The 12,718-nt window shown below is 36.1% G+C and overlaps 1 protein-coding gene across 6 annotated transcripts in view; it reads left to right on the top strand.

The window, feature by feature from the left end:
- The window catches only part of LOC134531562 (metaxin-1), a 298,930-nt gene that overhangs the window by 210,978 nt on the left and 75,234 nt on the right, over positions 1 to 12,718 (top strand). For all 6 annotated transcript variants that reach the window (XM_063367262.1, XM_063367261.1, XM_063367264.1 and 3 more), the window contains one exon: positions 2,040 to 2,203. In XM_063367262.1, coding sequence (XP_063223332.1) covers positions 2,040 to 2,203 — 164 coding nt within the window. The remainder of the gene's footprint in view (positions 1 to 2,039; positions 2,204 to 12,718) is intronic.

Raw genomic sequence — 12,718 nt, 5'->3', positions numbered from 1 at the left:
TGAACCTATGGCTGTAAAATCCAGAAATTTTGACAAGAATTGCTGGTTTTATTTGGGGAAAATATTTTCCAAATAATTTACATTTCTTTCTTTCTAGCATGGAAAATATGGTACAGTTCCTAAAAACTAAGTAATCTGTGGTTCCAATTCCAGGTAGAATCTGTGTCATTGAAAAACCTGTGAAGGGAACTGTATACGAGGTCTATCATCTACAGTATCAACACTTGTAGAGGTCTATTTGTGAGGCAAAAATTTTACTAATTCCTAAAGAATTAACAAAAAAATATAATTCATAATTAATTAATTAATTTCAATGCATCACTTGTCTTACTTATATGGGCACAATTCTAACTAAGCTTCAAAATGTAATAGGAATAATAACTATTGGACGTGAAACTTATATTTTCTCTCAGATCAGTCTAACATGAACCTTATAAACAAATAAGAAAACTTCTTTTCAGCTATAATCAATAATCCATTTCTCTTTATTTAAAACTAAAGGAATGATCAAACAGCACGAAAATGAATAAATTTGTCTGTTATGGACAAATTAATGGAAAAATATATAACATTTACAAGAATCCATTAAAGTTGTTCAGTTATGTTCCAAAAGCTCAATCAGAACCAATACTATTGTTGTTTTTTTTTTGTTTAAACAGTTTAAATTAACTTTACTTTCAGCAGTATATAGAGTTATGCCATGACTATGACTCAGTTGTACTAGAGCTTCCTCTAGGTAATTACAATTATCTGTTAATAAAGAGGCAAAATCAAGTAGTAATTCCAATTCAAATTAACATTCAAATATTGGTAAATATCTGATTCTTTCGTAGTGTTACAATGTGTAATCTATATTGTAGATGTGATAGTTTCCACTGTTACATCACAATTACAATTAATTGCAAATGAATTTGATTATTGGATACTTTGTAATAAATTTTATATATAAAAAAAGCTCCAATATCTTAAGCACTTTACAACAGTATTCATCAAATGCAACTCAATTTAAAGCTCTACTGACCTCTTTACTAATACCTTGTATGAAGACTAGATCGGTTAAGTCTGACGACGTCGCACTGCAGAACTTCCACCTCCACATGTTGCCTCAGAACTCTGGAAATTACGACGTTCCTTCAACAGCAAACGGTCTGGGTACTGAAGAATGGCAGCCATCCTTCCTTCGACATGGGGTCGATGTCATCAGCTTTGGACTTGGCATGTGAAGTTATCCTTTCTTCCTTCGTCCAAGATCCTGGATCTCGTAGAATTAGTAATCTCAAACTGTTTTCTTCTTATAACACAGCCGAACTACTGGTGTTTTCAGTTTTGTTCCTCAGAAACTGTTGCAATTTGATTCCGGCGTAAAATGTCCGTTTTGCGGAAACCGCATGCTCGTAGCTCAACAGATTTCAAACTCATCATATTTCAAATATTTGTTGAGTATTATATTCTCAAAATTTGGATGGTAGTATAACAGCTTATATTCCTCAGCTTATTCAGACTAATACTAAATTACTTCTTGAACATTGTACTTTTAGTTGTTTGTAGCGATGGAACTCTGTTTTTCTTTATAAAATGTATGCTGAGCTATTCTAAAAGGGAATAACCTTTTGAATCAAACTTCTGATTGGTAGTGGTAAATATTAATCTTTTCCACAGCAAAGATTACATTCTTAATTAAACATAGGGAATGAAATACTTGACTAAGAATGAAATGTTACATGAACAAAGCAATATTAATAAATTAGTTTTAGACATACTTGTTACTATGAAGGTGTAAGTTTACCCTTCATACACCAAAGAATTGTTATTAAGGTTATGTAGATTTCCAGGTAGGCACAGACATTGGTTGGTAAATGTTAATAAAATGTTCTTTTTTTATTAGGGCTTTATGTAAACATATATATTTTAGAGTTTAAAGTTTAGGTATAAGGGTAGTACAATTGTCTTGTTAAGTAAGCATGTAAATGTGTTTTCCTTCAGAATGGCCGTAGAGGGTTTCACTGTGAGACATGCAAGACTACTTGTGACGTGTGCAGGTTACTTGAGCAACCCTTCGCCGAAGCAGACAGAGCGGGACAGAGATACAGGACAGTGCAGCTCTGAGTCCGAACTGTTCAGCCCATACAAGAACACTGTGTTTGCCGGGCTGTTTGCAACTGTGGCCATGTTACTCTATGCTTTCGGCAAAGGAATTATACAGGTGAGTAGGTGTGTCCCAAGATTTTAAGTTAATGCTCTATAATATTGTATTTCTAATATAAATTGTTAAAAGTATGAATGGGTGCTCATTTGAAAATGGTAGTGTCAGTTGATTGAATAATCAACCTTGCAAGTTACATAAGCAAAGATTGATATCTAAATTCAAAAGTTATTGATTCAGGCAAGTGTTAAGTATTACATTGTTGTGGTAGGGGAATGATTATGCAAATGGGCTTCGTGAACAGTGATTTATTATAAACATAAGAAACCAACTTATTACATAAATTGCACATAAGCCACTTGTTACGAAACAGCAGTCATCTATATCAACTTGCACAATACTTGTGGGCTTGTGAGTAGCAACCAGTGAAAGGACATAACTGGGTTGTTTGGTGCCTTTGTTAAACTTCGAACAAACATTAGCCACCTTAATACAACTTTATATATACCTTGTTCACAAACAAGAAAATATTACTGCAAACTTTTGCACAATGTTTAATCAAAATCTATATACCGGGCTCTGATTAATGCACACATGTAATTAACATTAATTGATCTTCAAACAAAAATTGAAATATTATTGCATCATTCAAAATTGCAACTTTTGTAGATTAATCAAAGTCTTTATAATAATCAAGCCCATCTATAAACATCAAAAGAGTGCACATTAAAGTTAAATATCAGAGGGGAAAACTAAATAATATACTAGTAATAAAAGTAACAATATAACAATCATGGAGCAAGGCATCAAATATATTTTTACAAATTAATATTACAATAATGCTCATTGCAGTAGCTGTTTCAAGCAATGATGCTGTTTATCATACTCCAAATTAATTATTGATAAAGCTCGTAGGAAGAGAAAACCTCGCTGGACATGCGGTTCAAATAAACTGGCGTAAGTCTCCTCGTGATATCAGGCAGTTCTCCAAAGCTGAAGTCTGCTCCTCTCCTGGATGAGTCGTCAACTCGCTCGCCTACCATCCGGCCGCAACCTAGGGATGTCTCTGGATCCCATGCTCGTCCTCAACACCATGAGTAAGCTACTCATCCGTCACCACCTGCTCTTGTGCAGAACGAGTTCACAGCTCGCTCGTCTTCTTGCTGGACTCACCTGTGCAGAACGAGTGATCCGCTGGTTCGTGTGCTCCCTCTCTGGATCCAGTCAGGTGTCCCTCTTTCTGCACTGTTGCTGGTTACCTTGAATACAGCTAGTACCCTCGTTCATCGCAATTGTCGCACCGATATTTTAGGGCAGCAAAATTTGGATTAAAAAAACCTCTCGCGTAAACGTCGCATTATGTTTTTGGTCCTGCTATTAGATTCTGAGCGCTTTGTGTAGGTATTTTTTCCATATAAAAGTATGTATTTTTAACTATAAATCTAATATTTATTCGGAAATTACCTCCTACTTATTTAATTAACGGAAATACGAAGTTGTCTGATGCGTAAATTTTCTTTTAAAGATGTTTTTAAACATTATAACCTTTATCTGTTCGTCTGCGTCACGGGGGTGTACCGCTTATAAAAATGTAGCCAGTGCTAGTTGGCATCATTCATGTTTGGTTATGTTGCTTCCCGTATAGAGAGCGCTAACGTAGTTGAATATCGATATCTCGCCGATTGCATGCAACATACGCTCTCTGTTGAGTGCCAAGTTAACTACATTTGATGGCCCGCACTCTTTCGTGGTGTGTACTATGATAGTTATGGGTTAGTTCAGGCTCACATTCGCATTCACATTTTGTTTTTCTATTTAAAGTTGAAGAAAGGTTTTTGTTGCATGAGTTATTAATTTAAATTGTTCGGCGTGCTCTTGTATACTCCACTTTTAAATAAACGTACTTTCCATGAATGGGTTTGGTTTTTATGATTAACTTTACCTAACAAATTTTTTTCTACTCGCATAAACGTCGCACCCCTACTTTTCAAACTTGATTTTAGTATAAAATTTGCGACCTTTATGCGATAAAACACGGTACTTGGAGAACTCGCAGCTCCGTAACTAGTTCGTTAAGAAGTAAACGATGATTACATCCACTCGCTGTCTCTGGTTTGCCAAAGCTCTCCCAATGATGAGTGGCGTGTGCAGAGTGTTACTGCTTTTGCCAATATTTCAACACTGCCTTGGCACTCTTGGCTATCCTAGACACCTTTCCCATTCTACAACTCATGACGTAAGTGATCTTTTGACTTGCGCACTGAGCGGAGTCACTACGTGCTTCTGTTGGCGCAATACCCTTACTTTACTCTGACATTGCTTGCATGGTTCTTACGTCTCCCTTACGTAACGTTCAGTCCAGACTGATATCTTCACTATGACTTAAACAAGGGCTAGAGCCCTTGTTCGTAATGGGCGTGGGCGATGCATTGGCGGCAAGTCAGACATGGTCAGCTGCTTCTTTGGTTGAGCTTGGCGGTCTCCCACGTAGTAGTGTAAAATTCCCAGGTCTTTATAATTTTGGGGCAAATGCCCAAAATCCAAAAATGCCTTGCCATTTCTTAGAAATATTGCATTTATGGTCGAACAAATGCTTATTGATAATACTTATTGATCAGATCATATTTATAATTGATCAAATGGGAAATATAACCTTTGTTTATCCAGTATTCCAGTCTAATGGACTTCTAATGGAGTTCTATTACAATTTTTTTGAACAAAACTCATTAAACAGTTCATCTTTTTTTAGGAAGGTGTTATTTGACAATTAACTTTAATACTTTTAATATACATACTATTTTTATTTTGGTATTAAATAGGCCAAGGCTAAACATTATTAAGCCAGGCCACCCAATAAAAAAATGGAATAAAATTGTTTAATTTTTCCACAGCTTCATTTGCTTTCTCTGTTGTCCTCAGAGGAGTAAAGTGACTCAGATTCGTCAAACTCTGAGATTTCCTCTTCCTCTTGTATTATTTTCTGGGACTTGAGAGTTCTGTGGAACAATTTCCAATTATTAGCCAGGTAAGTTAGTTGCTGCCCTGTCACATGTCAGCTGATTGATTCTTTTATTGTGGATCCAGGCGAAAGTGCTAAACATGCGCTCAGTGGTAACCAATGTCACTGGTGCACCAAGAATTGTTATTGCAACTTCTGCTAGTTCACAGGTTCCTCTTATCCTTGCCTCCGTACTAAAGGATTTACATGATTGTTACTTTCCAGTCCAAACTGTAATGACCAAATCCCTTGTTTGGCCCTGTAATCAGCTAGGTTTACTTTCTCTTGAATTACATCTAACCTTGTGTACTTTACTGTTTCGCATATAAAGCTTATTGCATCAAGCATTTCAATAGGCTTTAGTTTACAACCATGTGCTGCTCGTACAAGAAGATCAGCTGCTAGGTGAATCGGTGCCAAACCAAATTCCTTTCTACCTTTGAATTTTGTCAAAATTGCCTTCTGGAGTGAAGGTCTGATATTTTGAAAAAAATTCTTTTCATAGTTAATGTTTTTTACCATGGTCAAGGGAGGTCCACTGATGAATATGGCCTAGACAATCTTTGGTTCAGCATTTCATATAAAAATAAGTCTTTTTTGGCATGGACTACAGGTGTAGGTCAGTTTCTTGTGGAAATATTTTGGAAACTTCTATAAACTCCTGGAACATTTTAAGAACTTAATGTAGCCTACTTAAAATCCTATATGTTCACCAATATATAAAAAAAATTGATTTAATAATTTCTCATATTCCATGCAGCAAAAATTTTTTGAATGTTTTTAACTTAATGCATCCAGCATTGAATGTCTTAACGAATTTCATATTATACCAACAAAGGTAGTTATGCAATTATTTTTTATCTTCAAACTATTTTTCATCCCTTGCACTTATATGTGGTCGTATAAATGTTTTTTGATCAAAGGTTTAAGGTCACATTTAGATGGTTATTAATAAATTCAGACTAATTTTTTTACCAAGAATGTTTCAATTTTTTTTAAATTTCAAAACCCTGTTTTTATGGTAATAGTTTATTTCATCAAAAAGTGTTTCAGCCAAAGGTTTTAGATAAAGTTAAGGTGTTTTACAATAAGTTATAATGGATTCAAAGTACAGTAGAACCCCGATTATCCGCGACTCGATCATCCGATTCGCGGATTAACCGCGATTTATGTCCATCAAGTCCAATTTTTTTAGTTACATATAACCAATGATTCAAAATGTATGTAAATGTTAAAATACTTTGCAAAATGTATGTTGATCAAAGTACTTTGACTCAGTTATGTTTATATACACAAAGTTTTTAAAAAAATACTAGTACATACATACGTATGTACATAATAATTTTGTGTTCCGTGTTACGTGAATAGATTATACACTGGTGCGCGATTCCACGTCCGCATGACCGGACTGTACACTCCCGCGCGCAGCACGGCGCCGTGCCTCAGAGATTACCCGGCGCATGGAGACAGTCCATTCCATTAGTGTACGTTGTTGAAGCGTCAAGGTGGTGATAATTTTATGTATTGTAACTGTGATCTGCATTCCGACGGATTATACCGTTGTGTTGTGCGGAAGTGTTGAGCGCAACATTTCATCATGTCATCAAATGAACAGAAAAGAAAGCGAGTGGTACTGTCCATCGACAGCAAAACAAAAATTATAGAAAGATTTCAGAGTGGAGAAACAATTGCAAACTTGCGACAGAGTTTAATGCCGGTAACACAACAGTGCGCGACATCATAAAACATCGCGAAAAAATCCTTCAGTTTGCTTCACAGGCTGACACTTCAAGTGGATTAAATAAACGCAAGACGATGAAAGAATCCACATTTAGCAGCTTGGACACTTGTTTGTTTGAATGATTTCAACAGAAAAGGTCGGAGGGTGTACCATTAAGTGGCGTAATTTTATCACAGCAGACGTAAATTTAAAAAAAAAAAAAAAAATAAACTAGGCTTGACAGAAGAACCATTTTCCTGTTATATTACTTCTCCGTTATTTTATGAGCACCGACTGTACGGAAGTGTGTGTGTTGCAACTAGTGCTTGGCACGCAAGATAAATTCAGCCTATCACTTGCTGACGCGGCGCAGTGATACGACGGTGTTTGTTTATTTCAAAACTCAGCTAAGAGTGAACGGAGAATAGATATAACGACCCCTCACGGTTCCCGAGATTAAGGTCGTTATAAGATTTCCGACCCATCTGCAACACTAAGTCATAATAGGCCGTTTTTGCACTAATTCCACGTTCAGCAAGCTAAAAATAAAAAATCTAACATTTAAAATTCATATAAATAAAGGGGGATAAAAACACCGTGAATTATACGAGACAGACACCGTTTCAAAACCATCAAATCAAGTCTCAATGCACTGGTATGAAAAATCTTATCTCGAAAATAATTTTGAAGGCAGTCGTTCTGTAAAACAATAACCAGCCCGATGGTGTTACTGACAACAGAGCAATGAGCTAAGTGTGGCAGCGTCGCTTACGGGCGATGAAAAGAATGCGTGACCTTGGAAGCTATCAGCTGTCTTGGGCCCTCGGACTGGCGGGCGGCTAGTCACACACCTCGGTGCAACAACGACTCGCGTGCCCACGTCTCCGCACACGAAAAACTTAAAAACCACTGCTGCCCAGCACTAAGCAGTCCGCTTCTATGTCAACAACGCACGCGCACACAAAGCATGTGTATATATGTAATCTCCGAATGTCCACAGATGGCTGTCTGTGGGCTAATGACCTTTGAGGCAAGCATGGCTCGGCTAACCGCGATTTTCGATTATCCGACTCACTCGTCCCCTTCATTAACACGGATAATCGGGGTTCTACTGTATATCTATTGAAAAAAAGTAATGACATTTAGTCTTTCTACCCTTATTTCCACCCCTTGCAGTAATAGTATTTATTATTATAAATTGTTTCAGATAAAAGTTTTAGGGAAAAAATGATAAGATTTACAAACAATTTGAATGAATTTGATAGTGTACCTACTAAGAAAGTTAGGATTTTTTATTTTTAAATTCTACTCATTTTTTCAACCTCCTGCCACAATGGTTGATCTTATCAAAAATTGTTTCAGACAAAAGTTTTAGATAAAAGATATCAGATTTACAAACAATTTTAACAGATTTGATACTGTACCTAAAGGGAGTTATGAATTTTGTTTTAAATTCTACCCCTTATTTTTTCAACCCCTTGCAGCAATGGTTTGTCTAATCTAAAATTGTTTCAGACAAAAGTTTTAGATAACAATTATAATATTAATACATAATTTGTACAAATTCGATGTTGTGCCTACGAAGAGACGTATGATATTTTTGTCCAACCCCCGCTTTCAAACTCTTGAAGTTATGGTTGGTCATATCAAAAACTTATTACGACAAAATATTTTGGTATTACTCTTACAAATTATAATACATTCAAGCGGATGTGATATTTTCTATATTATGGAAGTTACAACAAAAATTTCTTTTATTTCCAAAACACCTTCCCCATTTGCACCCCTTTGTTCAGATATTGCCCATTAACGAAATCGACCAAGATTTTTCCACTACTGGATTTTATGTATCAGTGTGTAAGTGATTTGTGAAAAAATTGTGACAGTTATCATTTCCACAATATACACACACACACACACACACACACACACACACACACACCAACACACACACACACAACAACAACACACACACACACACACACACACACACACACACCCTATACGGGACCATAGTATTTTCCGAGGACCGGCAATTTATGATAACATACGAGGACCACTAGGAAATAAATATCTACTTCTTCTATAAGTATATCGATGAAATGGGGCGATTTTACATATCTTATACACACGATAAAATTTTGGAAATTCACGCAATTTAAATATTTGTGTATTGCAACTGTGAATATATTGTATCTTGTTAGGACCATGATTTTAGCCAGGCCTTACGAGGTCCTACGAAAAGTAACGAACTTTTCACACAAGAGTTCAGAACACACAGAGCGAGAACCAGTCTAGTTTTGTAACGGAATCTTTACACAGCTCGTTCAAAAGCTGAAAGTAAGGACCGACTAAGATTTTCAACATATATTCCACACAATTCAGGGAAAGTAAGGACCGGGTCCTTGGTATGCGCCAATGATATGTGGGTTCGTGTGCATTATGGCTACACTGAAAAGATTTCAGAACCAAAATGTTTTTTTTTTTTCAATTCTTTAAGTTTTATTGTATTTTTTGTGTACTCTACCTTATTTTTAATTATATTAAATTTAAACAATATTTTTGTTCAGGTGCAACACGAACAAAATAACATATAAGTTTAAAATGTATTTGCATGATCTCGATAGTAATTTCTTTTTCGTCGAATGGACGAGCAGTACCTAATTCATGAAATCAAATTTTCGACTTACTATTTTATAAAAAATGTAAGATGATAACACACAGTATAGCTTTTTTTTTTCGTGATAAGCTCTTCCAAACGATTAATTTCCACTATCTTTTACTTACTTACTGTAACATTTAATGTTTAGACTGAAATTATAAGTACACTTATTTTTATCGTAAACACGCTGGTTTGGAGTAGGCTTTGATGTTTTTTTAATTTAGTGTGCTGAAATAAAATAAGCAATTTTTACAGCGGCTTCCTTGCCTATTCGGAATCTGGATTTGCCATCGAAATATGAGTGCGTGTGCGTGTTGGAATATTGTATGAAGCGAGGACCAGCGCATGGGTTTTCAGCGGCACCGCGAATACCTTCAGCGCTCCGAGGACCGGGCACCACTCAAAGTGAAATACACATAATAACAAATCGTACACTTTAATATGAGGACCGTGTTACACAGAACATTCATTATACTCGCCGTGCGCGAAGTTTATCCTTTTTGATTGTCTTTAATGATTGTTTGTGAACAAACAAAACACTCTGAGAAATAACAAGTGTGGAATTATGACAAGAAGAATAGACATGTTCCTTTGAAACAATTATTTCTGAAATGCCCAAACATGAAAACATTAAAAATTCATATAGGCTATGTGTGGTACAGAAAGGACGAATGGAGTTGTACGGTGACTATACACACGTTTGTATTTTATCATACACTGTGAAGACTAAGCTACACATTATTGGTGAATTATCTGTGCGAAATGAGGACCGATCTATGTGGCCAATGATATCAGAGTATTGGAAAATTAAATATATATATATACGAAGACCATCTTACACACTTCTTTTTTACTCAGGTTTGTAATGTTGCATACTGCGAACATAAGCGATGAGCATGTGTGGATATATAGTGAGGACCGACCTAGTGGCCAATGAGAATAGTCTGACTTATAACGATACCAGAATCGTCTTACATATAGCTTTCTTTACTGACGTGTTTAGCTTTGACATAAACTGCGAGGACCCGTTACACAAATGTCAAAGTGTGAATGTAGAACGAGCACCATCTTAAATCTCACCTATTTTTACTCTAATTCACAGTACACATAGGTATGTATTGCAAGGACCAGATACACAAACAGTAAAAAAAAAAAAAATAATAATCTGAAATGAGAACCAAAAAATCAAAATTAGTAATTTACGATAACCGTCTTACGTGTAATGCTTGCTCTAATTTGCGGTATAATAGCATAAACCAGGCATGAAGCTCAAAATGTAAATAAAAAAAGTTTACAGTGATAAAAATAATTTTATTTCGTTAATTCAAATATAAATTTGACTAGCTACCTCATTGTGATTAAACAAGACTGTAGATTTACGGGAGTGCGAATGACATCCAAATTTTAATTTCTGAACAAGTTTTGATATGATTCCATCCCCTCCCCCATGTTTTAGGGATATTCCAGATAAAATGGAGGCGAGTGCTCTGATCGCTCGCTGTTCGGCCATTTTTACTAACATCTCGCGCTAAGCCACCCTGTTTGGCTGGCAGTCTGTATGAGCTTGTCCCCCTTGGAGAAAGGTAGGTATAGGTGGCAACTCTGAGCGACCTTGAACATGAGTGCTGCGGGCGACAACCTCCCCTCTTGCAGCCAAGTACCGTTGCTACCCCCACTACCGCGCTCCACGTCGACTGCCTGAACATCTGCCACGCGAGGGAAGCAACTCCCGGACACAGAAAAATGTGAAAATACTGTTTTTCGTTTGAAGTTTCTTAGAGTTTTAAAGCGACGACATAGGGGTTTCAACACACCATTTTAATCAGCATTTTCTATTCTCTGCTCACCACTTCTTTTTTTTTTTGTTAGTATATACAGGTCAGCTGCAAATCCCAGTGCAAAAACCATAATTATGAGAATTATCTTATCTATGTAATTTATGTAAAAAAAATGCAAACTGAAAAATATTACACCCCCCTTTAACCCTTTAACTATTCCGGGGGAAGGGGGGGGGGAATTTGGAGTTTCTATTTGCACTGGGAATATGTCAATCTACAAATTAAAATGCACCAAAAACACATCCACAAGACATGCTATATAGGGCTCTTAATGCATGGCGAATATTGCCCTCGGACCTTGGGGCAGGCTCTGGGTTCTACAGTGGGTGATATGCTACATGGACAAGAGACGAGTCCATTTGCTACTCCCTTCCTCACCCAGTCATAATCTGCGAATGTCTCTTTCTTCTTGCTCCACCCAGTTCGAGGAATGTATCTGTAGCTCCACCATTCAACATTTCCAACAAAAAAAAATCCCATTCATTATAAAACATTGTGTGTGTTTGACAAATCGATTTTATGTTAAAATTAAAAGGGGACTGTGCCCCGCCGCCTTCCTTCACCATCCAAGAAATAACGGCGATTCACAGAAATGTTGTAGAGCATGGAATATAAGAGATAATGTACTGGTTCAATATTGTCTTAGATGGAGTGTTGATGTCCACAGTAACATAACGACTCGTTTCCGACCCAATGTTTATTATTTAAAATTGTTGTTGCATTGGTCATGTACTACCAACCCTATTTTGTTGTAACACGAATTTTTAATCCATCTGTATATGTTGGTAAAAGTGAAAGTGTTGAAAGTATTAACTCTGCTTGCCTCATTATTTCCAAGCTTAATTTAATACCCTCTTTTGTGGCTATAAATTTGAAATCTAAGTAACAAAACACGAAAAAGTGTCCCGTTACGCACATTGTCCCGTTACGCTGTGTCCCGTTACACTCATTGTACGCTTGCGCCGCATGTATCTCTCTTCCACTCGATTGGCATATGAATCTACTATTATATTAAATAGGTTAAGGCGGCCTTTTCAAAGGTAGCTTTTAAATTTAGTACTTTAACTAAACTATCATTTCATCAATGTTTTGTTATGACTTTGTCACTTTAAACTATCGTCCGTAAACCCACTTTACAGACAACCATTTTTTTTTTAATAATTACGATGGTCTATAATCTAGTCTTTGTAGAACTTACATAACTTTAATACTGCATTAACTAGCAGAAATCCATATTTACCATTGTTATATAAACATATTACACATGAAGTAATTATTATTCAAAACTGATAATGGCAATGAGGAACAGAAGGTATTTATGCTAGTGAGTTTATCAATTTTAAAGTGTACTTCAATA

The sequence above is a fragment of the Bacillus rossius genome, chromosome 5 (assembly GCF_032445375.1).
Source record: "Bacillus rossius redtenbacheri isolate Brsri chromosome 5, Brsri_v3, whole genome shotgun sequence".
Classification (NCBI taxonomy): domain Eukaryota; kingdom Metazoa; phylum Arthropoda; class Insecta; order Phasmatodea; family Bacillidae; genus Bacillus; species Bacillus rossius.
Note: the sequence above shows the minus strand (reverse complement) of the source record. Positions and strands in the feature narration are given on the sequence as shown.